Source organism: Leptopilina heterotoma, unplaced genomic scaffold (assembly GCF_015476425.1).
Source record: "Leptopilina heterotoma isolate Lh14 unplaced genomic scaffold, ASM1547642v1 Lhet_15, whole genome shotgun sequence".
Lineage (NCBI taxonomy): Eukaryota > Metazoa > Arthropoda > Insecta > Hymenoptera > Figitidae > Leptopilina > Leptopilina heterotoma.
Genome location: NW_025110867.1, coordinates 4,234,078 through 4,258,931, shown reverse-complemented (window position 1 = coordinate 4,258,931; position 24,854 = coordinate 4,234,078). Strand labels below are relative to the sequence as shown.

Sequence of the window (24,854 nt, the reverse complement as noted above, 5' to 3'; positions counted from 1 at the left end):
TATCTTTTTACAAATACAATTAACATTAAAAGCAATAAACTAAAACTATTATTCATGGTAAAATTTAAAGAAATCAAACAAACTACAAATATTTTTCGTTCTCTTTTTCTTTTCGTGAATTTTTACAAAATGTTTCAAACAAAAAGGCGGAGACTTTAGCTAATGATAGAAAGGAATAAAAATTCTTTCACTGACACCAGATGAGAAAAAATTTTCTTTTTATTAACGGAAACTGGACTATAAATTAAAAATAAAAATAGAAATTTATCACTTGACAAAATTCTCTAAAGTCAATTGTATTATTAAACAAATGTTTATTATGCATTTTATTTTGTGTTCCTAAGGATTCCAGCTGTTCTTTCGAAATCTAAATTTTAAAAATATTCTTCTCTTTAAATATTTATTCAAATATTTAACCAAATAATTGAACGTGTGCATAAATCTGAATTTAAAAATAAAATTCTTTTTTCTTTAATTTTTAATTTAATTTCATTTTATTTTCATTTTTCATTTTACAACAATTCACATTATATTTGTTTTAGAAAAAATATGGAAATTAATATTATTCCTTCCAAAGGGATAAGTTGATTTTCGGAATTGATTCACAATCGACAAGTGGATTTCTGTAAAAGAAAATTATATTAATATTTGTTTACTAAAAGTTAATTACGTAATAAAAAGCAGTCATACTCTTTCGAAATTTGCAAGAATCCACGACGTTGCATTGATTTAGTATCAGTATTGTCGCAAATCAATCTCGAAATGGTGTATTTTCGAATTTCATTCAGTTGATCTAAAAAGAAATTTATGAACATTTCGAAAATGTAGAAAAGGTTTTTCTTTTTAATTTTGAAAATTTCCTACCTAAAGTGAAAGGATTTCCGCGTTTTCCATTTTCGAAGAAAAATCGATCTCCAACTCTAGCTCTGAGATATTGTTTATTTAATAAACATTGGAAAGTTGGTCCAACTAGTGCTCCGGAAGCGAGATTTTCCACTGAACCACCTACCGTCAAATCAACATCTTCTGGACTCTCGTAAATTTTCTTCATATGCTTCACGTCCTAGATAAGAACAGATTAGATGCAAAATTTTGTTTTTCAATATTACATGTGAAAATTTAGTAAATGCAAAAATTTTCAAAGAAAAACAATTTTTATGTAATTATTCGACTTTACTTTGGATGGGATGAAATCCAAAAAGTCTTTCCATTTCGCAGCTCGTTTGAAGCCACATAATTCTCGACATTGATTGTATGTGCCAATGCCATAATCCCGTCCTCTTTGAATATCCAATGCTCGTCCATCAGTAATTGTTACGTTTGTCCCAAGAAACAGGTCAACTGTAAACTAATAAATTGATTAATTTCTGAAAAATTTTTTTTTACTTCATGTCGCGTACCCATTGTAACTTTTAAGGAACCAGAGGATTGCGGGGGTAATGGGAAAATCAAGTCTCAACTTAACGTTGAAATTAAGGTGAGAATACATTTGACTTCGAAATAAGCAAATTCATGAACTTAAGATTTAAGATATATCCTTAAGATTTATTTCTATTCGGATTTAATTAATTACGATTTAATAAAAATAGTTTTACCATTTTATCGTAATATTGATCGGCTCCTTCTTGTGGTTGTGTTGCTAAACCTCTCAAAAGACAATGGTAATTGTCACCCTTCTCAACGATTTTTGGATCGTTAAATAAATAATTTATGTTTGCTTTTTTGAGAGGTGGGTCACGTTTTTCATTTACCATGCTAAAATTTAGAGCAATTCGAATTTAGAAATTGAATATATATTTTTAATTCATTTACCGATTTGAAAATTAATTAATTATGGAAAACTAATTTCGTAATTATTACATTCTTTTCATTTTAAATGATATATTATTCATTTACTTGTAGTCAGCGCTAAGCAAAGTGTGAAAAGATCTCAAGACTGCGGCAACATTTTCACTTACAACACCAACATCCACAGATGGATCGTAATCATTAACATAATTATTTGTCTTATAAGTGATTTTTTCCCTCTGCGCATTCTCTTCCCCTAAAATGAAACTTTCGATAATTTTTATTGTTGATAACTTAATTACCGGGCTAGAAATTAATTAATTATTTTCTACTCTAGAATGTGCGGTAGATTAAAGAATAATTAAATTACATTTGTTTAATTGAAGAAAGTTATCGAATTAAAATTAAAATTTTATACTGCACCTAAAAGTATGGGTAATAATTCATTGTACGTGATCTGTTGACTGAGTGCAATGTAAATTCTTCTTGTCTCTTGATAAAGTCTCTCGTCATCCCAGTGAGGATTTAATTTTGATAATTCTGCCGCCATTCGATTGTGTTGTCGTAGTAGAGCAACCACGAAGAATGCTAATTGAACGCCTAGATTTGTCCTCTTATCACCTGCAAATAATTATTGTTCATATTAATTTTAAGTAAATTAAAATTATCGAATTTTGCTTGACATTAAGCAGAAGTTTTAAAATCATTAGGTATAACTAAAAATATGTAGAATTCACCTGTTTTGTAGCAAGTTTCCGCATTCGGGACACACGTATCACTACGTGGTGGCCATTCCTGATCTCCACGAATCTCCGTCAGTAATCTACCACCTTTATGTTCCCGTAAACTCGCAGCCTCTTTATCCGTCGATCCGTACACAAGCGAAAGATCAAAGTAAGCAGTAGTCATTGTTAACTGCAAAGAAAATTAATTACCATCCAAAATACTTCTTCGGCGAGAAAAGAATATTTCTTCCGCTAGAAAGTAAAATTAATCACTTCCAAAAAAGTATAACCCATTCCAATCAAGAATATCGTCTACCTGATTCTGAACACCATTTTGTGCAGAGCATCCACGATTAACATCCGTATTTCTCCGAATAAATAAATTAAAACACTCGATACCCCTTTTTGCATAATCAGGATCGTCCTTTGGCACAAGAGCAGGATAACAAAGGGGATACTTGGCGGGATCACGAACTAATTTTCCTTGTTCTGAGCAGCAATTTGTTTCCGCTGGAAAAGAAATTTTTCCAGTAAAGCACTAATTTTCTAATTAAACTAAAATTTAACTTACGTGTAACTTCGCGAAAATCTGATTGAATCATATCGTGGGTTGCAACTTGTGCCCATTGCATCACTAATGCCGTATGCTTCTTGTCAATTAATCTTTTGTCCGGACTTAAAATTCGACTGAGAATACGTGCTAGTGGTAGCGTTTTGCCACTTTTAGCAACTCTTGGTGAAAAATATCCTGTAATTTGTTTAATTAAAAAAAATATTAGAAAGCTTAAAGGTTTCGATTCTAAGTCACAAAAACCGTAAATTAAGAAATTACATATTACAAATTATCCTAAATTTGAAAATAATCTAAAAACGAAAAAATTATATTAATTATATTAAAATAGAAAATTGTTTTCCCCCCCCCAAAAAAAAAGAAGAAAACTCACCATCTGCATAATTTGCTGGTACAAGACGATTAAATCTCGTGAAAGACATACCCCAAGTGGGATGCAATTTATTATTGCATGTACCATCCATAGTTCTAAATTTCGATTTTTCACAAACCCTTGTAAAAATATCACCACATTTTAATTCGGCAAATGGATTAAAAGAATCCCCACTGTACATAAAAAATTGGATTTTAAAAATATACTAACTTTAAAATGGAATTTTTAGAACCAAAATGTATAAAAAAAATACTTACGAATATTGAGCACTTAAAACAACAATTAAACATGAGAGAACTATAATTAAAATACGTCCCATATTGGAAATTTAAATAAAAAACATTAAGTAACAAAAGTTGGAATATATTTTTTAATAAAATTTAAAAAATGTTTTTTGTGATATTACCACTTTTTCTGTAAACTACTTCTATAAAAAAAAAGGGTGAAATATTTTACAACCGACAATTTTTAATTGCAATGACAAAATACTTTTTTTGTTCCCAAAAAATCGGTTATATATAAAAAATATTATCATACTTTAGATTAAAATAAATTCCCCCCCTAGATAAGTGTTAATTAAACAGTTGAATCTGTAATTCTTCTAAATCTCTTTATCTCGAATGATTTATTTGCATTCGAGTTTTATCATTTATTTTATTTCAATAGCGTATTGTACAAGGGCTTTTCGGAAAAAAATTGATAATTACAATTTGATTCTTTAAAAAAGTTTTTATAATACAACAATGTTTATTTAAATTTAGTATTTTTATCATTTTCATCTTATTATAATTTTGAAATTTTCTGAATTATACGATAATTTTTTTTGACAAAAATAGATAATTGAAGGAATAAGAAAAGAAGCTTGAAAACGTCTTTGGACGATAAAGTATTTTAATTCATATTATAATATAAAAAAAATTTGATGACAATGGTAGAGCTATAATAATTAATAGCTTTCGTCGAGTGAATGATCCATATAGTCATAACTGTACAAAAAGGAATGATGAACTTACAAAAATTCATTAACAATTAAAAAAAAATTAACAGTTAGTTTAAATTAAATTTTATTTCTTAAAATACGACGGTCGCGGTTGTATAAGCGATGGACCTTGTGCATAATCTTTCCACAATGATAAATCAATGGCTGGAATGTAGTCGCAACTCACAAGAGGATTTCTGAAATGGGGAAGAATGAAAAATTAGTTTAAATTATTTTATTGATTTTAAAGGGGTATATGCAAAAAAATTTCACCTTTCGGAAATTTGTTCAAATCCTCTCATCTGCATCGATTGAATGTTATCCCCATTGTCACAGAACAACCTCGAAATGCTTGCTTTACGAAGTTCGTTCAATTGTTCTAAAATTTAAAATAGTTATGTTAGTAAAAAATTCTACTTTTCTATTATGATTTTAAAAAAGAGAATTAAAAATGATACTCACCAAGAGTAAATGCAGTGTCAGTATCTCCACTTTCATACCAGAAACGATCTCCAACTCTCGTCCTAAAGAATTGTTCAGTTAAAATGCAAAGGAATGTTGGTCCTGCCAATGTTCCTGGCACATGCCTCTCCAAAATACCGCCAACCGTTAAATCTACATCGTCAGGCGATTCGAACATTTTTGATAGTATTTGTACATTCTGTTGATGAGAAAAGACATTTTCTAATTTTGCAAACAATTCTTTTTTTACTTTAATGCACTCTTTAATTTTTGTGGCTTTAGTTTAAATTTAAATGCAAGATAAAATTGAATACAAAAAAGTGGATTGTAGTAAGATTGAATTTGTAATTTATAGTGTCCTACCTGAGGGGAAATGAGGTCAAGGAAATCTTTCCACGTTGTTGCTTTTGGAACTCCACAATAGCTACGGTAATCATTGTACGATGCGAGACCATGATCTCGAGATCGTTGTATATCTATGGCGCGGAGATCGACTCCAAGTTGATCCATGTCACGGAACAGGAAATTTGTAATCTGAAATTTGAGTTCTTTGTTAAATTGTGACATAAATGAAAAATACAATTACCATAAGGATATAGAATTTTAGACGACGTTTCGGTGGTCTGGTTCCCCACCATCATCTGGTCACTTAAAGAAACTTTTTAAATAAATACAACACTCCAATGTGGTTACTAATATCACCATTTTTTGCGGATATTGTAATGGATGACTTGGAATCTGATTGTTTAAATTTGCTTAAAAATAATACAATTGTGTTTCTTTATTTTATTTTAGATATGTGGACGGCAAGCTTTTGTGCGTCTATAAAGATCAAGTCGAACTTTTTATTAATACTTTTAATATTAATTTAAAATTCACTCATGAATTAAAAATGGACAATAAAATTAATTTCTTAGACTCAAAATCGAGTAAAGTATTTTGAAAGTCATAGGTCGCAGAAGAAAAGGTAACTCCCGAAATTAAAAATTAATCTTGTTAGATCACAAAATATAACGACTTAATTTTTTTGGTCACGAGAAAACCTGGTCATATTTCTTATTGTTCTTAGGATCAATGGTAATCTGAAAGTCATAGGTCGCAGAAAAAAAGGCAACTCGCGAACATTCGCCAAGGAATATTCTGGGATCAATACCAACTAATAAAATTTCCTTATTAAAATTAGAGGTTCTTCTAATAAGGAATAGTCCACCAAGAAACGTTAATAATCATCTTTAAGAAAACACAGGCTACTGGGACTAAGGCCAATAAGGAAAATAAATTAAAGAATTATTCTTTAAAACAACCTATCTCCCCGTATTAATTCAACAGTTTGCCTGGTAGTCACCAATATTTCCCAGACCCGAAACATTGCAGAACATGAATTTCGATATAATTTCAAATTAACTAAAGTAGTAGCAATACAATGGGAACAAAATAATTCCTAATCAATATAAATGTAGTAGCACCATATAATAAAATAGAACTAATATATGATAAATATATCACAGAGATTATACCTCTCTGTCGTAGAATTGATCCGCTGCCTCTTCCGGTTGAGTTCCCAATCCTCTGGTGAGGTCATCGAAATTATTTCCGCGCTCGATAACAGCCGGATTGTTGAAGTGGTCACTCAGTCTCAACGAATTAAAAGCACTGTATGAATAGGTAAATCTGGGCTCTTTCACCAAACTGAAAAACATTATTAAAATTTCATATTTCATAAATATTACGCTTTGTTCCTACATCAAAAATTTTCTCTTTTGCAGAAAATTAGTATTTAAATTACAATTCAAATTTAAGGTTACAATTAATAAAAACAAATACGTTCATTTCAAATATTAAAATTTAATTATTTCTAAAGAACAATATTATTAAAATAAAATCCATACATACTGGAAAATGAATGACTTACTCGAGATTTCCAGCAATAAGAGAATGGAAATATCGGAATGCCGCTGTCGAGTGTTCATTCAATACGCTTGGATTAATGGATGCATCATAATCGTCAACGTAGTCCTTTGTGTTATAAATAAGCTTATGTTTGAAAGAATTCTTTACACCTGAAGAAAAATATTTTAATTAGAATTTTGATTTTTTTTTGGTTCAGTATTATTTAACTCCAGTAATTAGTGTAATTTATTTTCTTTTTTTAAAAAAGGAAAAAACAAGTTTATAAAATTGTTATACCTAAAAATATTGGAAGCCATTCGTAATACGAGATGTGTTGATGTTCAGCGGTAACGATGCGACGTGCTTCCTGAAAAATCGTTTCATCTGTCCAGTGAGGATTCAGTCGAGCCAAAACACCGGCAACACGATTGTGTTCTCTATGCAAAATAACCTGGAGAATTGTCAACTGGGGATTCTGGTTTACTCGTCTGTCACCTGCAAACGTTAATTTCCATACCCCTTAACAGTGCGAGACTTCAGAGAAAAAAATTGGGGTTCATATTATATACAAAATTTATTCTTTACTTTTATTATATTCACTTTACATAAATTAGTGAAGTATTTGTAGATAAAGTTATAGATATATTTAATTTTAACTTGAATTTTACTTTCAATATAATAGAAAAATTCTCCGTGTTTAAGTTGGTTGATGTTTTTTTAGCATTTTCCACTGAAGATAATTAAAATGATTTTATTTTCTTGAATAAGGAAACCCTCACTAAATGAGACAATGTTTTTTGTGTTATCCAAGCAAATGGAACATTTTATCTGGTTCACTATTATTTTTAGAATTAATTTTACGCTACTAATTTGCATAAATGTATTTGGTATCCCCCATTACCTACAGTTTCTCAATTTGTTCTTTTGTACTTGTACAATAAAACTTATTTTCCCTTTGGGTAAAAACTTTGTGATGAATATGATCATTCCGAGTAGACAATTAAATTTAACTTGTTTATATTTTAATTTTTTTTGGCAATAATTATTTTAAGAATAATTATTTAAGCTGTGGAAAAATTTTTCCAAAAAGTTCAATTTAAAAATCTTGAGAGTATGAAATTCTTACCAGATCTGTAGCAAACTTGTGCTCCCTCATGACAAGCGCTTCTATTCTGAGCAGACGGCAACCACTCTCGATTTCCTCGAACTTCGACAACTAGACGACCACCTACACCTGCTCGCAAACTTGCTGCGACATCATTACTTGATCCATAGACAAGTGAAAGATCCATATAATGTGAAACAACTGTTAACTAAGAAGGGTATACAATTTAGTACTAGTTAAAGTAGTTTTCCTTTTAGAAAATTATCAAATCGAATTATACGAAATTAGCAATTTCCGATTATAGATTAATGGTGGTATCTAGTCAAATGGGAATGTACATTAGTGGAGGAAATTGTAGATACGAATAAACACTTCCCTGCAGCACGCATATTTTTTTCTTCAAGTAGGCTCGCACTATGTTTTTAGTTATATAAAAACTCGGTAGTATTTCTTATTGCTCTTAGGATCAATTGAAAGCTAAGATTTTAAGGATTAATTATGTAGAACGACAATTATTTAATTACTCAATTTTTCCTAAATCCGCTAGGACTTAAGATCGCGTAAGGTAATTTGAAAGTCATAGGTCGCAGAAGAAAAGGCAACTCGCGAAACTAAAAATTAATCTCGTCAGGCCACGAAACATAACGAGATAATTTTTTTGGTTACTCAAAAACCCGATCATATTTCTTATGGTTCTTGGAAGCAATGAAAAGCTAAGATTTTAAGGAATGATCTTGTAGAACGACAATTATTACTCAATTTTTCCTAAATTCGCCAGGACTCAAAATCGAGTAAGGTAATTTGAAAGTCATATATCGCAGAAGAAACGGCATCTCAGAAAATTAAAAATTTTTTTTATTATGTCCCAAAACACAACGACACAATTTTTGTGGTTACCAGAAATCCCGGACATATTAAATTATTGTTTTGGAATCAATGGGAAGCTAAGATTTTAAGGAATGATTATGAAGAACGACAATTATTTAACTACTTAATTTTTCCTAAATCCGCTTGGACTCAAACTGAAGTAAGTGAATTTGAAAGTCATAGGTCGCAGAAGAAAAGGCAACTCGCGAAATTAAAAATTAATCTTGTTAGGTCACGAAACATAACGACACAATTTTTTTGGTTACTAGAAAATCCGGTCATATTTCTTATTGTTTTTAGGAACAATGAAAAGCTAATATTTTATCAAATAATTATATAGAACGACAATTGTATTGTTATATTAAAATTTAACTATACTCAATTTTTCCAAAATCCGTCAGGACTCAAAATGAAGTAATCTTTTCTGAAAGTCATAGGTCGCAGAAGAAAAGGCACCTCGCGATACTAAAAACTTCTGTCATTATGTCATAAAAGTGAGTCGTACCCACGCGATTAATTATAGTGATAAATTAAAATCCCTTGTTACGTCTGCGACAGGTAATCCGTTAATTAGTTGTGCTACAGTCCTTAATGATGATGAGATCGAGAATGTGATACTCTAGATTTAGGGGACATTTAAAAAATTCGTCAGAGTGAATAGATTTGAGTACCGGACACCGTCCACGAGAATTTTTTCAGAATTTACAAAAAAATCTACAACAATTGACAGTGCCACATTATTTATCTAAGAAATCAAGGTATGCAGGAAAGTAACAATATCCGCTTCCGACGTATTTATCGATTGTAAACTTAATCGAGCAAATAAAATATTAGTTCGTGGATTGAAATTAATTCCAATTAGTGGTAATTGTGCGTATATTATTGATTTCGATTATTATCATTTGAATACGTTTTTGAACTAACATACAAGGATGATGTAATATTTCAATGAATGAATGAATATTATCTCCCGTACAACAGTATATTGAATTCAAGGGAGCTACAAACCTGTTCTGCGGGTTCATATTGAGACGAGCAACCGCGATCAAGGTCAGTATTACTACGGACGAAATTCATACACTTCCTTCCGCTATAAACAGGATCTTTGTTTGGCACAATAATTGGAAAACATAACGGACTGTCGAGTGCCTCAGGAATCAATTGGCCGTCATTTGTGCAACATTGCGTTGGATGAGCAGCTGTCATAAGAAAAATGCAAAATTATTACCATCCCTAATTATGCAAATTCTAATCCCCGAAAATTTGACTAAATAAAATGCTAAAAATTAATTTTATTAATTTTCAGATGATGACTATTTGTCCCTATAACTTCCGTTTGTAATAGTAAAATGTAACTTTTGCACAAAGTATTTAGCAAAAAAAAAACTTACTTGACTGCGTGCTTCCGTCTATCATGGCCATGTCGTGAGTGATTATCTGCCCGTACTGCATAGCAGCGAGGGTCCATTTCCTATCGAGAATTTCAATGTCAGGCGAGAGGATGTAGCTGAGACTTCTTGAAAGTGGTAGAGGATTCCCACTTCCTGCTGCTCTGGGTGCATGCACATCTGCGTGATTATAAAAGGAAAAAAAATATTTCAAATTCACATTATTCTATTTTGTGTTAAAATTAATCAACATATGATATACGGAAATTTCCTCACTTTAACTAATAACTTCCTTATAATTATACACACTTTAATTAAATACACCGCGTTATCGATGTCCATCAGAATTTATGCTTCTCTAAATAATTCCAATTTCTACGTATATTATTTTGCACTTATTTTCCCCCGACAGGGACTTAAGAAAACCAATTCACCGATAAACTGAATGCACCATTTTTCATCTACTTTTAAATATAATTTTACGGACAACAAGAACGCAACTATAACAATGGTAGTTTAATTTCGAACTATGAATGTAAAGAAAGGCTTTCACCTCATATTTATATTTTAAACCATAAATGCTCTAATTATCTTATATCTAAATAGTCTAATATGTAAATTTCAGAAATATGAAAAAATTTCTCATACTAATTGAAATAGAGCGGTAAAAGTGAAAATGTAATGCAAATTTTCTCCGCATTTAATTTATGTCATAAACATTTTAACGTTGTATGACATTTGAGAGTGTGTCGCGAGTTTTGATATGGGTAGTAGAAATAAAAAATGAATCGAAACTCTTTTATCTCGATTAAAAGTACAGCACCGAACGTAATCCTTGTATCCATAGGTGGTATGAACTTTCGTGTAGCATTTAAACCTGTAACCGAACAAGTCACGATTTGCTCTTACCACGTCGATCGTTTCTCAATAAATAATTTCGAATTTAGGAAGGATTTTTTGTTTTAGAAACGTGTCCTAGAAAAATATGTTATAGCATATCCAGTTTCCTATTTTAGGTTGCAACATATTTGTTACAACCCTTCAGTTGCGAAAATTTTGTTTTCTCATTTTTAATATAAAGAATACGCTGTTTTATTTTTAACGTTTCTAAAAAATAGCTAATTTTAAAATTCAAGTGCATTTTAAAATTATTTGATATTGTCTACTTTTCAGGAGTTCTTGAACTAATAGCATGGCATTCATAAAAGATTATTGATAAATACGTTTGTTTCCCAGTAAATATTGAAGGTAATATAATCAACTTTCCTGATCGAACATTTTCTTCTTTTGCTTTATTATTTATATAATCCATTAATCTGAAGGTCTTTTCCCTCTAAACGAATACATTTTAAACTTTCTCCTACAAAAAAATTCAGTAAATATTATTGAAGTTATTCTAATGCTGAACATGGATATGAAAAACGATACATGGAAAACTGTACGAAGAATTACAATACTAAAAACAACATTAATCTTATAAATATTTTATAAATGTTTTATAATGTCCCTATAACTTCCTGCAAATCGGTGAACTTTTTTCAAAACAAATATTAAACTTTTGCTCGCTTTTGCTAGTATCTACTTTTTTCCAGTCTACGTAGTAATGTTGCAGGAAGCACTTCGTAGCGAACATAGTTAATAATAGAATTTTTCAAGTTCCATAATAATTAAAAAAAACAATTTCATTAATAGAAAATTAACATTGCAGACAGTTTTCAAATTTACTATTTGTCTTTATAATTCCCGTTTGTAAATATTATTTTCGCATATCGAAAACTAGGGCACTAGTGTATGGAATTCCTGTTAAGCTTTTTTTTCTTAATATTGGTAATTTTATTAAAATCTTGTTAACATATTTACCGTCAGCATAATCTGCAGGAAGTAGACGGCCATATCGTGTATTTGCCATTCCCCAAGTTGGCTGATGTTGATTATTACATGATCCATCGTAAGTTCGATATCTCGATGCTGGACACTGATTTGGAAAAAAGTCCCCGCAACGGAATTGCGCAGCCGGTGATGGTGTTGTTGGTGGTGAAGGTGTTATCGGTTGAAAACCGGATGGAAAAAAACTAAAAAAAACGATTTAGTAATTAATTTTCTATTTTCAATTATGAAATTTTCTAATTCTTTTATTATTCCCCCCCCCCCCCCCAGTGTAAAAAATAGATTTAGAAAGATTATTTAAAATGTTGTAAATATTCTAAAATAAAGGTCAAATGAAATTATTATTAGTTTTGTTTCTTTTCTTTAATAATTACGGTCACTTTAGTATAGTTACCTATTAGCCTTTTACAAAATACAATCACCCAATAAACAAACGTCATTCATAATATATTGTAACATACATAATGCGCTCTATTGCATGGTGTATAATAATTTATTTAACATTAATCTTGTACAGTCGTTTTTGTTGGGCGAATATTTATATTTTCAAGGTTTAAAATATAATATCTCGTGCACACCTTTCGTGTCTATTCTATAAGTATTATGTAGTTCCGCTCTTTCACAACTGTATAAGTGGAAACTGTGATGATTCATTATGATAATATTCGCGAGCATGTCAGCGAACAATATAAAACACGATAGCAATATTGTATTCAAAATCCGCAGGTTGATTTACGATTCACGAAAAGTACGTAACAGATTCTTTTATGTTCACCAATCTTGAGTAACATTTGTATACTTTTTTTTTTGCATTTATTACTTTAATTCTTATTCTCATTTTGTTTTCAAGATTGACGTTTGTAAGACAAGATGACTTTGGGAATTAAGCGAATCTCAAATTTTGCGCATATTATGTTTGAGTGACGTCTTTAAAATGCTGTTTAAAAATAAGAGTATATGAATCTCCATCGCGATAAGACGATGATTATTACGAAATAAAGATCTTATTTTTGAAAGTTGACGTGAAACGAAAACAGAATAATAAGTAAAATTAATTTTATGTCTATAATTAAGAATAATTGTTGTTATTATATTTTAAGAAGAATAATTTTTTTTGAACTCACCTTGGTTTTGAGGATTTAAATGGATATGAAATTTCCAAACCACCTGTTGGCGGATTTGTGAAGAATAGCGAAGGTTTTGAGAATCCAAAAAAATCGTTGGGTGTCGATTGACCGAAAAACGATGTGAATCCATAATTTGGCGAAAACGAACTCAAACCCCTCTTATTAACTGAAAATAGAAAAATTTATTGTATTTAACAGAATTCGTAGGAGTAGATAAGGAATATAAAATTAGATAAATGTCTTTATAATTCCTGTTTATAATAACTATTTTTCTGAATCGAAAACTAACCCACTGGGGTATTGTATTTTCAGTCTGGTTTTTCGGAGAAAATTTATGAATTTTTCTAATTTTGTATCTCGTTTTACAGATTCTTGAACTAATCGCATAGCATCCATAAAGGTTTGTTGCTTAAACATTTCTGATTAATTTTATCATGAATCTGAATGTCGTCTTCCAAATTCTTGAACTAATCGCATAGCATCCATAAAAGTTTGTTGCTTTACAGCATTTAAACATTTGTGATTTATTTTTCAATTTAATTCTCTAAATTCTTGAACTAATCGCATAGCATCCATAAAAGACTGTTGCTTTACAGCATTCAAACATTTCTGATTAATTTTATCATGAATTTCGTCTTCCAAATTCTTGAACTAATCGCATAGCATCCATAAAAGATTGTTGCTTTCAGAGATAAAACATTTTTGATTTATTTTAAATTTAATTCTCTAAAGTCTTGAACTAATCGTATAGCATCCATAAAAGTTTGTTGCTTTAAAGTATTAAAACATTTCTGATTAATCTTATTATGAATGTCGTTTTCCAAATTCTTGAACTAATCGCACAGCATCCATAAAAAATGGTTGACAACTAAATTGTCCTCTAGTAAATGTTGAAGGTAATATAATCAATTTTCCAGATCTAACATATCCTTCCTTTGCTTTATTATTTATATAATCCATTAATCCACAATACAGTTCTACTCGAAGTATTTTTTACAAATGAAGACAGAAGTAGTGCCACAAGAAGAAGGAGAGAAGAAGAAGAAAAATAAGATTAGTAAGAAGAAGGAGAGGAGAAAAAGAAGAAGATGAGAGAAGGATCAACATCTCATTTCCAAGAAATGATAGAGTGGTAGCAAAAGGTTACACGTACAAACAAACGGAATGTAAATTAATCGTGACGTTAAAAAACTGAATTGAAAAACGTCGATCTCGAAATCAGATTCACACTATATGTCAATATAACGTACGTGTTGTACATTTTGTGATTCTCCACTCTGGCATTAGTGAATAAATGCCATTTAATTGGTTTTTGCACAAAAGAATAACATATAGGAACGGCACCACGAAGAACCCTTTCACTTCCATAATATAAACAATATATATATCTCTCTACTCTACCTGTTACAAAATGTGACATATCCTATTCTCATTTACAAATTTCCAATGCAATAATAAATAAAATACAAGTTTATAATTACTTTAACAAATACAAAACATAATTGTTATATTACTTAATTATACATGTAAAGGGAACTTTTATCTCATTATTAAAACTTCAGCCTCCAATTTATCTTTTCGTACCTATATAGAAATACTTTTTTTTTCATATATATATTACCATTTGTTTACTTTCCTTTCACTTACGAATCGCATGCCGAAGAATGAGACGATTAAACTAAAAAATCAATGTTAAAATTTTCTTACTACAGGTAATATATTTAAAATGTTTTATTATTTTTGTTGTCAAAATAAACGAACAAAAAAATGAGTGAACGTAAGGGGTTAAGTGTCAAGTTTCATGTAATTATAACCACAAGCAAAAGATTTTCTAAACTTGTAATTTTTTTCCCTGTATTTAAAATATTGTTTTACGTGGATAAAAATAAGTTGTTAAATTTTTCTTGTCAGTGATTAACTAACGTTGGTTAATAATAATTTTTTTCATTAAATTTTTCTCTTTGGAAATTCCCCAGTGTTTAGTGATTGTTTTTAACGAAGTTACCTATTTGTATTTCAATGTCAATTTTTTCTATTAATTATAATGTAGTTAATTTTTATTTTTTGTTATTAAAATTTTTTTTTAAATTGTTCATAGGTAAATGACAGGAAAATTTCCTAATAGGTTTTAATTGTAGACAGACCCATGTGCTTTGGAACTAAATCAAATTTTCGCGCTCTTCCGCTTAGTTGAAGATGGCGCGCTGGGCAGTTCCGCATAGCAGACAGAGGGCGAGGCCTGTAAAGATCATTACAGTCCCGATCGCCATCAGATTGAAAATTAGAAAACTATTATTAGTTTTCAAATTGGAACGAAGTTTTTATAATTTCCGTTTGTAATATACTTTTCCCTCATTGAAAAATGACACCCCGGGATAAAAGTCTAGAATATAGATAATGCAAAACAATTTTCAAGTGATTTTAAAGTAGAGTTAAAGTACAATGATTATAGAATTTAATATTACATGCTGAAACATTTGAAAAGCATGTAAAATGAATCGTTATTTGCATAACTCGGCAAAAAAGGAGCATATTTACTTTTTAAAATAATTATGACCACTTTTTTTGCGTAATCTAATTTTTTTTTTTTTTTTGCAAAATTCTTAAATTTTCGAGTAATTTTTTTTTAATGACAACTATTTGCATTTGAGTATCTATAATCGTTTATTTTTGAGACCACTGTTACACTAAAGTACGTTGGAGTTAACGGTCAATGATTGTTCGTGCGTGTACAAAAGGCGCTGGGATTTTAGAATGTTTATTGGCGCACAACATTATAAAATGAGAAAATCACATTCATTTGGCCGTCCGCGCGTTCGGTGTATGTATTGTATATATATTTATACACACGTATGTTTAAACAGCCTTCGCCATTAACTCCCACCTGTTACACAAGATATCACGCTGTCCAGGTTTTTCCCACTTTGATTCTCGCTATCAAGTAAAGATATTTAAACAAGATCAAAAAAAAAAAAAAAAATTCTTTCCTATTTTTCTACAGACTAAAATGGATGGGAGAGTGTGTTTTATACATCCAGATCTGTATTCTCTCTTAAGATATCGATTCCACGATATCTTGCGAGCGCTTCGAGGGCAGACATATACATGTAAATACAAGACATCGCGAGGGTAGGTGCAATTATTTCACTTCGATCAAGATAAAGTTTGCAATATATGCAAATGAGATTGTGTAAAAGTTCGTATAAGATAGATCTTTGTTTTTGTATAATACCTGAAGAATTTAGTTCAATATGAAACAAAAATTTTTGCGATTATTATGCAGACATCGCAGCAAATTCAAATTTTGCGCTATCCTTTTCGGGATAGAGAACTAAAATTTAATATTTCTTCCTACGATAATATAAAGCATTCAAATTGTTTTATACTCGAAATCTGAATTTTTATTTTTCTCCTTCTTTTTGACTTTTTTTGACAAAAAGAATTGAGCCTCCGGAAAGTATAACAACACATAAAATTCTGACGCCCAATAAATTAGCATGGCGGTCAGAATTTTATGTGTGGTTATACTTTCCGGAGGCTCAATTTTTCCATGGTCCAGGATTTGATGATTGCCAAAAACTTAAAACACTAAATTAGTAAAGTAAATAATAAATTTTTAAAAAGTCGTTTCCTGTTTTTCTACCTCTTACAATTAGGTGTATAAGTAAGTAAGGAAAAATAATAATCATTTAAGAAGTGTGGATAAATCGTTAAAAAACAATAATTATAATTTTACGATCTGTTATCGTATCAATATATATATATTATTCACATAATTCCTTGTTTGCGTTTCTCACGCTAAATACGATTTTCATTAACTTTAAATAAATGTCTGCTTTCACTGAAATAAAATCGAAACATAAATTTACACATACACATGTCTATTTATATTTATAAAGAAATTTAATGTTTTGTGTAATTTTATTATATGCGCGTTATGAAAGAATTAGAAATTATTTTAATTAAGATGTAAATTTATTTTTTAAAAAAAAACCATTCCGGAATGCCAATAATGTATCTATTAGTGATTTGTAAAGCAGGTTATTTACTTCAGTCGGAGTGTCGGACGCTTTGAAAATGTCTGACTACATCAAGATCTTCTCTACTCACAAGTTTCATAACTAGAATTTTTAAATAAAAAATATTTATTTTATTCCTGGTTTTACAAATGTTAAAATATTCTTCCGAGTAAAGGTAAATAATATATTTTATTAATAATTTTAATAATAATTTTATTTATAATTTTATTAATAATTTCATTTATAATTTTATTAATAATTTTATATATAATTTTATTAATAATTTTATTTATAATTTTATTAATAATTTTATTTATAATTTTATTAATAACTTTATTAATAATTTTATTAATAAGTTTATTAATAAGTTTATTCATAATTTTATTAATAAGTTTATTCATAATTTTATTAACATTAAGTTTTATTTAAAACTGAATAAGTTAAAAAATTTTAATTTAAATTTTTAAATAAAATTATTTTTTACCTTTGGATTTGGTAGCAGTGCTCTGAATTTTGTCCGATGTTGTGAATTGCAGGAGCGCTAAAAAAATTGCGCCCCATAAATGTGGCCGATTCATGTTTTTCTGTAACAAATAAAAAGTTCTGTATCGATTGCATTAATATTTTTGAAAATATTCGTCAAATTTTTCTACACTTTATAAAAATTAAAATTCTAAATTTTATTAAAAATTTAAATTAAAATCCCTTAAAGATATTTCAAAATTACGACAAATCTACGAAGTATTGTTAATATTTTCGAATTTAATAATATTAATATTTCGAATATAATCTAATGGGAGATGGACCCATGTGCTTTGGAAATGAATCAAATTTTCGCGCTCTTCCGCTTAGTTGAAGATGGCGCGCTGAGCAGTTCCGCATAGCAGACAGAGGGCGAGGCCTGTAAAGATCATTACAGTCCCGATCGCCATCAGATTGAAAATTAGAAAACTATTATTAGTTTTCAAATTGGAACGAAGTTTTTATAATTTCCGTTTGTAATATACTTTTCCCTCATTGAAAAATGACACCCCGGGATAAAAGTCTCGAACATGAAAAAAATGACAGAAATCAAAGAAGAAAATTGAATTAGGGTAACGGTACACAGTGAACGATACCCGAAATTAAAAATCGCAATAAATATAAAACAAAACATTATTAATGTATATTTAAAAAATGTTAATATTATAAAATGAAATGTTTGAAAGCTATTAAAATAGCAGCAATATTAATTTCGTTTATATTTCGGATAAAATTTCAAGTTCTATAGAGATAACCTCAAAATTCACTTTTTGAGGTTATCTTCACATAAAGTAAAATGTTGTGAAAAATAAATTAAATATTGTTACTACTTTAATAGCTTCCACATAATGTATTTTATAATATTAATATTTTTAAAATATACATTAATAATGTTTTGTTTTATATTTGTTGCGATTTTTAATTTGGGGTGTCGGTCACTGTACCCGTTACCCTATTAAGGGGAAAAAATTAATTTTTTTATGTAATTCAGTGAAAGTATGACACATTAACTACGTCAATTTTGCGTGCGCTTAGTGCCTATTATATAGTCTATGAAATCATTATTGCGCAAATCATTATTGTCTACTAATTAATTATTTATTTTTTATTACAAGTAGCTAACTTTTATAGAAAGTTCCCTCGAATAATGTACCACGAATCATTTTAATCTCGGCTTCTTTGTTGTCCACAATTGTTTATGTTTCACTATTTACAATCTTTTATTCATTTTATTATTTTTTGTTACCTTTATTTTACTATTTTTCCCCGATTACTTCTTTCATTATATTATTTCTATAGTACCATTTTTTATTATTTACTTTCTTTTGATTTGTTTCCCTGTTTTGTATTTTAAATTTAAAAAAAAAAAATTGACTTCCTTGTATATTTAACTCTCACACTTTTTGTCTTATTGTAAAATATTATTTTCCTTTATTTAATAATTTACACTAATTATATTTAATTTTAAATATAAAAAAAAATTTTCCCATTTTTTATTTGAATTTAATTTCCTCTCATGTATCGAGAGGGAAAAATTTCACTTCAAATTATACGTGAGCAGTAAATTTTTTTTTCACTTGTTGAATTTTTAATAAAATTATTCTTTTGTGATCGATTGTATTAGGATTTAATGACAATTTCAAAACATATTTTACGAGGTGAAAATTTTTCCTTTTTATGGATTAGAAATGGTGTGAAAATTGACGATTAAATAGAAATAAAAATTTTTTCTCCTAACTGCACTATATCTGTAAATTGTAATAAATATATTGTATGGTGTTTAGTTAAAAGAATTATATATATTAAAATTCCAATGAATGTCTTCCATAAGAAAGTAAATGAATAATAAAATAAATAAAAAATAAATAAATTGATATGGAAATTTTTGTAAAATTATATAATAATGTATATATAAAAAATATAATATATATAAAAATAAAATTGACATTTTCGACTATCAAATATGGATCAGCTTTCGATTTCGTGAATAATTTAATCCCTGATGGGATTGTTTATAGAGGAAATGGTAAAATGACCTTTGAGGTAACCTTGTTAAGGTTCTTATGGCGACCTCTTGATCTACAATAAGATCGCATTGTTTTGTAATGACACTTTCCCATGATTCCTTCTCATAGACGGTGAAAGTGAATAAAAAAATAGAATAAATTATAATTCTCTTCTAAAAGAAGTAATTCAACTCGCGCAGGAAATTGAAAATTGAGCATAAAATAATTGGCAAATTTTTCAAAATAGAGAACACGCAGTCGTAATATACAAAGAAATGCCAATGAAAGTGGGTAAAATTTTACAAATATGAAACAATTACTAAAAAATTTTAACTGCACTGATGATTTAAAATTCAAACCCAAGTAGATGTATATACTTAAAAAATTATATTTTTTTCCATTCCTTCTTATTTTTTTCCGTTCTTTTTAATTTTTACTTTCTTTTTATAATCCCATTCAATTACAAAAATTGATTTTTTATACTATATATGTAAATATATAAAATATATATCTCAGAAAAAAGAATTTAATTTAAAAAAATTAGTTTTTCACGAAACGGTCATTATACTAAAAGGTCCTTTCACAAGAAATAAATACCCACCAGTAAAAGTTTCTATTCTGAATAACAAATTTATCGATTGCTTTTGTTTAACAACGGGAACGAATGTAACAATTATTATCAACCACAATCTAATTATCGAAAATTTGCATCTTTATAATAATTGTTATATTCGAAATTGAAACTCGAAGTTTAATTTTTCTCCTAATTTTAATTTTTTCACAATTTTGCTAATTTTACTAAATAGAATGACAAAATTAGGAAAAAAAATTTATTGTATTCTAGATTATTATTACTACTTTTACTATTATTATTATTATTTTTTTGTAAATGTTGTATTTTTCTGTATTGTAACTCTAAAAAAAAATTATTATTTACGTTATTATTATTACCATTATTATTAATTATTCATTGCATTATTAAAAATTATAACTACATTTCAATTTTTTACTACAAAAATTTATTTAAATCTATTATAATTAATTAGGTACTTGTAATGTTAATTATATTAATTAATTATGAAGGTACAGTTTTTTTCAATTTTTTTATAAAATTTATTTTATATTTTTGATTTATTATTAGTTATTTTATTTTTATATCATACTTAGAGAGGTGAAATACAAACTTGTGATCAAGAAAGAAAGAATTATTACAAACTTTTTTCTTAATTATATAATTACTGTGTGACACAAGATTATAAGAGTTGCATGTTTATGGAAACTGTCACTCTTTTTCTTCCGTTCCATATAAAATGTATACGAATCTTACATTCTTGATGTCACCATTTGATTGCTTTATTTTTTCTCTGTTTCATAACTTGACGAAAATTTTTTCTTTTAAATTACCCAATTTATTATTATGAAGTAACGAGCAATTATATTTTACAAAAATAATTAGTATTCATAATAATGTTGATTTTAATAATTATTATACGTAAATTTTAATATATTTTAATTATTTAAATACTGAAGTAGGATAAAAGAATTTCGAAATTTTAAATTTTCGCGCACTTTTTGATTGTATTGAAGGTGGCGCGCTTGGTAGTTCGAACTATAGCAGACGAGGAGAAGAGGTTGAAGAAAGAAAGAGTAAATTCAAAATACAAAAATGTTGTACATATATACTTCAGTAGAAGAAAATCTATGATAGAAATTTAAATTAAAAAATAATTGTATTTATGATGTTTTGGTTATTTGGATTCAGAAATTTTAGTTTAGATGTTTTTTTTTTTTTTTTTTATTAATAAACATGTAAAAAATAATTGTTCGAAGATATAATCAACAGCGTATAATGAAAAACAGTTATTTTAGTGAATGGAAAATAGTTTTAATGTTTTATATCGAGACTACTGAACATTGTAAACTTTTTTTTTAATTTTCTAAATGTTAATAATATTCTAAAAGTAATGAAGAAAATTATGAAAATTTAATTGAACCTGTCCTGTTTTTCATTTTAAGCTAATCTAATAGACAAAAAGTTATAATTGAGATAAATCTGATTAATCAAGGGGACAATTTTTTTTTTCATAAAAAGAGAAATGTACATATCTGAATTAAAGAAAATCAACATCTATTTTTGGACTGACATGAATTCCACATTAGTTTGCTTTCGTAAAAAAAATTATATCAACCGCAGTATTAAATCAAGTCAGGACGATTGAATCGGTTCGATGTATATTGTAAAGTATAATATCGGTGAGCGATGCGTCATTTTTCCCACAGGAGAAAGAAAATACGCCTTTAGCGCGCAGAATTGCTCCAATTGCACAAGATTTAAAATTCCGGAACCAAAGTCTCTCTCTCTCTCTCTCTCTCTCTCTCTCCTTCTTTCAAACATTCATACAGAATATTGTAGTTACCGCGAGTTTTCGACTAAGAAAACTTAGATAATCGAACGATTCTTATACTTGGCAGTAGTTCTATATAAATTACGCCTGGATAATTTATTATCGTTCGTGCGCGCGCTCTCAATACTGTGTTTGATAATAAATTATTATATGAACAGATAGATAATGCCTATTTCATATCGTATTTATGCAACAAATCGCCGAGATGTTTAGAAGTGACGATTTGTCCGTTTGTCGCTGAGAGAAAATTTAAAAAAAAATTTTTTTTTCAGAAATTTATATTTAAGAAAAAACAGTTTTTTATAAAATTAATTATAGAAGCGTTATTGCAATTGAATATAATTAGAAAAATTTAAATATTTTTATGCAACCCAGGCGTATTATCGTGACTTTATCTACCTATATAGCAGACCTTGCACTGGATAATTAATTTTAAAAAAAGTAGCGAAAAAGTAGCTTTTAAACTAAAAAGAAGTAGTTAAGAAGTAGCTATCGAAAAATTAAACTTGACGACCAAAAACACTCGTTTTAGTCACTTCACAAAACTGACAAGAATTCTATTCTATATTTTATTTTCATGACTTTTTCATAATTTTTATTTCATCAAAAATATTTACTTAGCTTTCTTATCCTACTGATAAATTGAATTCCTGAAACGAATTTTATTATTCATGCGAAGAATTTAAATATTTATAAAAAAAATTTAATTATTGCGAAGAATTGAAATATTTATAAAAATAATTTAATTCTTGCGAAGAATTTTATAAAAAAAAATTTAAATAATTGATTTCTTTCGACTTATTTTTATGCAAATTCTAATTTAAATAATTGAATTTTTGAGAAATTTTTAATATTCATGAACAAAAATTGAATTCTTACAAAGATTTTTACAAAAATTAAAAAAAAAAATTTTTTTGAATTCTGTTTGGAAATTTTATGAAAATAGTAGATATTGAAAATCATTGAATTGCGAAAAGTTTTTAAAAATAGTTAAATTTTACACAGTATTCTATTAAAATTTTCGAGAATAATTGAATGTCTGTGTGTTTTTTTAAAATTTCTTTGAAAATAATTGAATTCCAAAAAAAGTATTTTATTATTTATTAAAATAATTGAATTCTTGCGAACAATTTTATTAGAATTTTTTTAAATAATTGAATTTACAAGAAGAAATTTATTACTTTTAAAAATAATTAAATTCTTGTAATTAATAGTATTATTATTAGTTTATTTACTCTCCCTACAATAGGTAGGGTTCGAGACTCCCAAATACATACATAATAATCTTAACCTATATTTACAAAAATCCTTACAACTAAACATTCTCTAAATACAACTTAACCTAAACTCAACTCTCTCCACGCTCTCAACCTTACGCTCTAAACCTATCGCCAGTGCCGGGCTTCCGTTTCCAGTTCCTTCTATGCCCATGCTGGCTTCGACCCAATTCGCCCACCCTTTTTCAAAAACCTTCTACTCCTTTCTCGCCTCTCTTACATCCTCCAGTCATCCACTTTTACCCATACATCTATCAATCCAAGCAAAATCTTCTCACCTCATTCTCAGCCTATCCCTGTCTATCACACTTTACACGCTTCCATCCCTCCACCCGTATCCTCCCTCACAACATACTTTACCCCATCCACCCAAATACAATCTTTACCCATTCTTACCTGTTTTCCATTCACTCTCTCCGTCCACGCTCTTTCTCTCAATAGCCATAACATTCTTCTCTCTCTCCAACATCTATCCTCATCTATTCTTATTACACTTCCTTTCAGTCTTCCTTTCACCCTCATCACCTCCATTTTCTCTTCCTCACTACCCAACTCCACCAACCATAACTTTGGTACCCCATATTCACCCCTTCCTAACGCTTGTACCATTTTCACTGAGACATTAACCCCCACCCACGCCAACACTTTTTCCACTGCTCTTTTACCCTCCAACACACCTACATTCATACCTCTGATCACTACATTCTTTTTCCTTTTTTCATTTTCTACTACATCCACTCGTCTTGACAAATCTCCCATTTTCCACTTTAATCTCTCATATTCACTTCCCTCAACTTTCTCAGTCCCCTCATTCACTTCCTTTATAAATTTTTCCAATCCATTCATTCTTCTCCACATGCTTTCCTTTTCCTTTTTCCACTTACTATCCCATTCATTCCACATTTCCTGCAATTTCTCCAACCTCTCTTCAATTTCCACTATCTCTTTGTCCCTTGATTCCCCATCCTCATACATATCCATCAAATTTCCCTTCACTCTTTTAGCTCCTTCATCCATCGCATCCTTCAACATCCATACTAATTCCAACAAATCCATGCAATCCTCACACGTCATCTTTTTTCCATTCTTTCCTATCCCCCTTTCAAATACTCGCGCCTTTTCCTCATTCTCGCTAACACCACTTGAGTCAAACTCAGCCATTCCAGAAATCTACCTTATCACTCCAATGCTCAAAATTTTTCCACTGTCTCTCTCTCCTCTCTCTCACTTCAAGCAACCTAACCTCACAAAACACACTTTTCTTTTTTACCTTTTTTATCACTCATACATTCACTACTCTATACAAACATACTTTTCCTTTACACTATCGCCAATTACACTACACACTCAACACTCTGCACTACCCACCCTTTTTAAAACCTTTAAATTTCTCAAAAAAATCTTAACTCTTTCCAAACGCGTGTACACCGAAACGGTACCGGAAACGGAAGCCCTAATTAATA

General features: G+C 29.0%; 2 protein-coding genes across 2 annotated transcripts in view; both read right to left on the bottom strand.

The window, feature by feature from the left end:
- Positions 1-475: 475 nt before the first annotated feature.
- LOC122498449 (peroxidase-like) lies at positions 476-3,922 on the bottom strand. The gene is made up of 12 exons (XM_043606170.1): positions 3,715-3,922; positions 3,458-3,630; positions 3,085-3,261; positions 2,830-3,023; positions 2,526-2,703; positions 2,212-2,409; positions 1,897-2,044; positions 1,596-1,755; positions 1,178-1,348; positions 865-1,063; positions 691-793; positions 476-623 (listed from the first exon to the last, which is right to left on the bottom strand). The coding sequence occupies exons 1-12, from the start codon at positions 3,774-3,776 to the stop codon at positions 563-565; spliced, it is 1,824 nt and encodes a 607-aa protein (XP_043462105.1). The 5' UTR covers positions 3,777-3,922; the 3' UTR covers positions 476-562.
- A 408-nt stretch (positions 3,923-4,330) lies between these two features.
- The window catches only part of LOC122498468 (peroxidase-like), a 32,002-nt gene continuing 11,478 nt past the window's right edge, over positions 4,331-24,854 (bottom strand). Inside the window, exons 2-14 of the mRNA XM_043606201.1 lie at positions 17,666-17,765; positions 13,160-13,328; positions 12,009-12,220; positions 10,152-10,328; positions 9,769-9,959; positions 7,915-8,101; positions 7,086-7,283; positions 6,811-6,958; positions 6,416-6,587; positions 5,262-5,432; positions 4,899-5,097; positions 4,710-4,815; positions 4,331-4,633 (exon numbers count right to left, since the gene is read on the bottom strand). Coding sequence (XP_043462136.1) covers positions 4,522-4,633; positions 4,710-4,815; positions 4,899-5,097; positions 5,262-5,432; positions 6,416-6,587; positions 6,811-6,958; positions 7,086-7,283; positions 7,915-8,101; positions 9,769-9,959; positions 10,152-10,328; positions 12,009-12,220; positions 13,160-13,328; positions 17,666-17,759 — 2,136 coding nt within the window. The 5' untranslated portion in view covers positions 17,760-17,765 and the 3' untranslated portion in view covers positions 4,331-4,521. The remainder of the gene's footprint in view (positions 4,634-4,709; positions 4,816-4,898; positions 5,098-5,261; positions 5,433-6,415; positions 6,588-6,810; positions 6,959-7,085; positions 7,284-7,914; positions 8,102-9,768; positions 9,960-10,151; positions 10,329-12,008; positions 12,221-13,159; positions 13,329-17,665; positions 17,766-24,854) is intronic.

Excerpts from the sequence above, each read along its gene's own strand:
- LOC122498449 (XM_043606170.1), bottom strand. The coding sequence starts at position 3,776 with ATGGGACGTATTTTAATTATAGTTCTCTCATGTTTAATTGTTGTTTTA. Across the intron at positions 3,262-3,457 it reads ACCAGCAAATTATGCAGATG|GATATTTTTCACCAAGAGTT; the intron begins GTGAGTTTTCTT and ends AACAAATTACAG. Across the intron at positions 1,349-1,595 it reads ATCAATATTACGATAAAATG|TTTACAGTTGACCTGTTTCT; the intron begins GTAAAACTATTT and ends TCAATTTATTAG.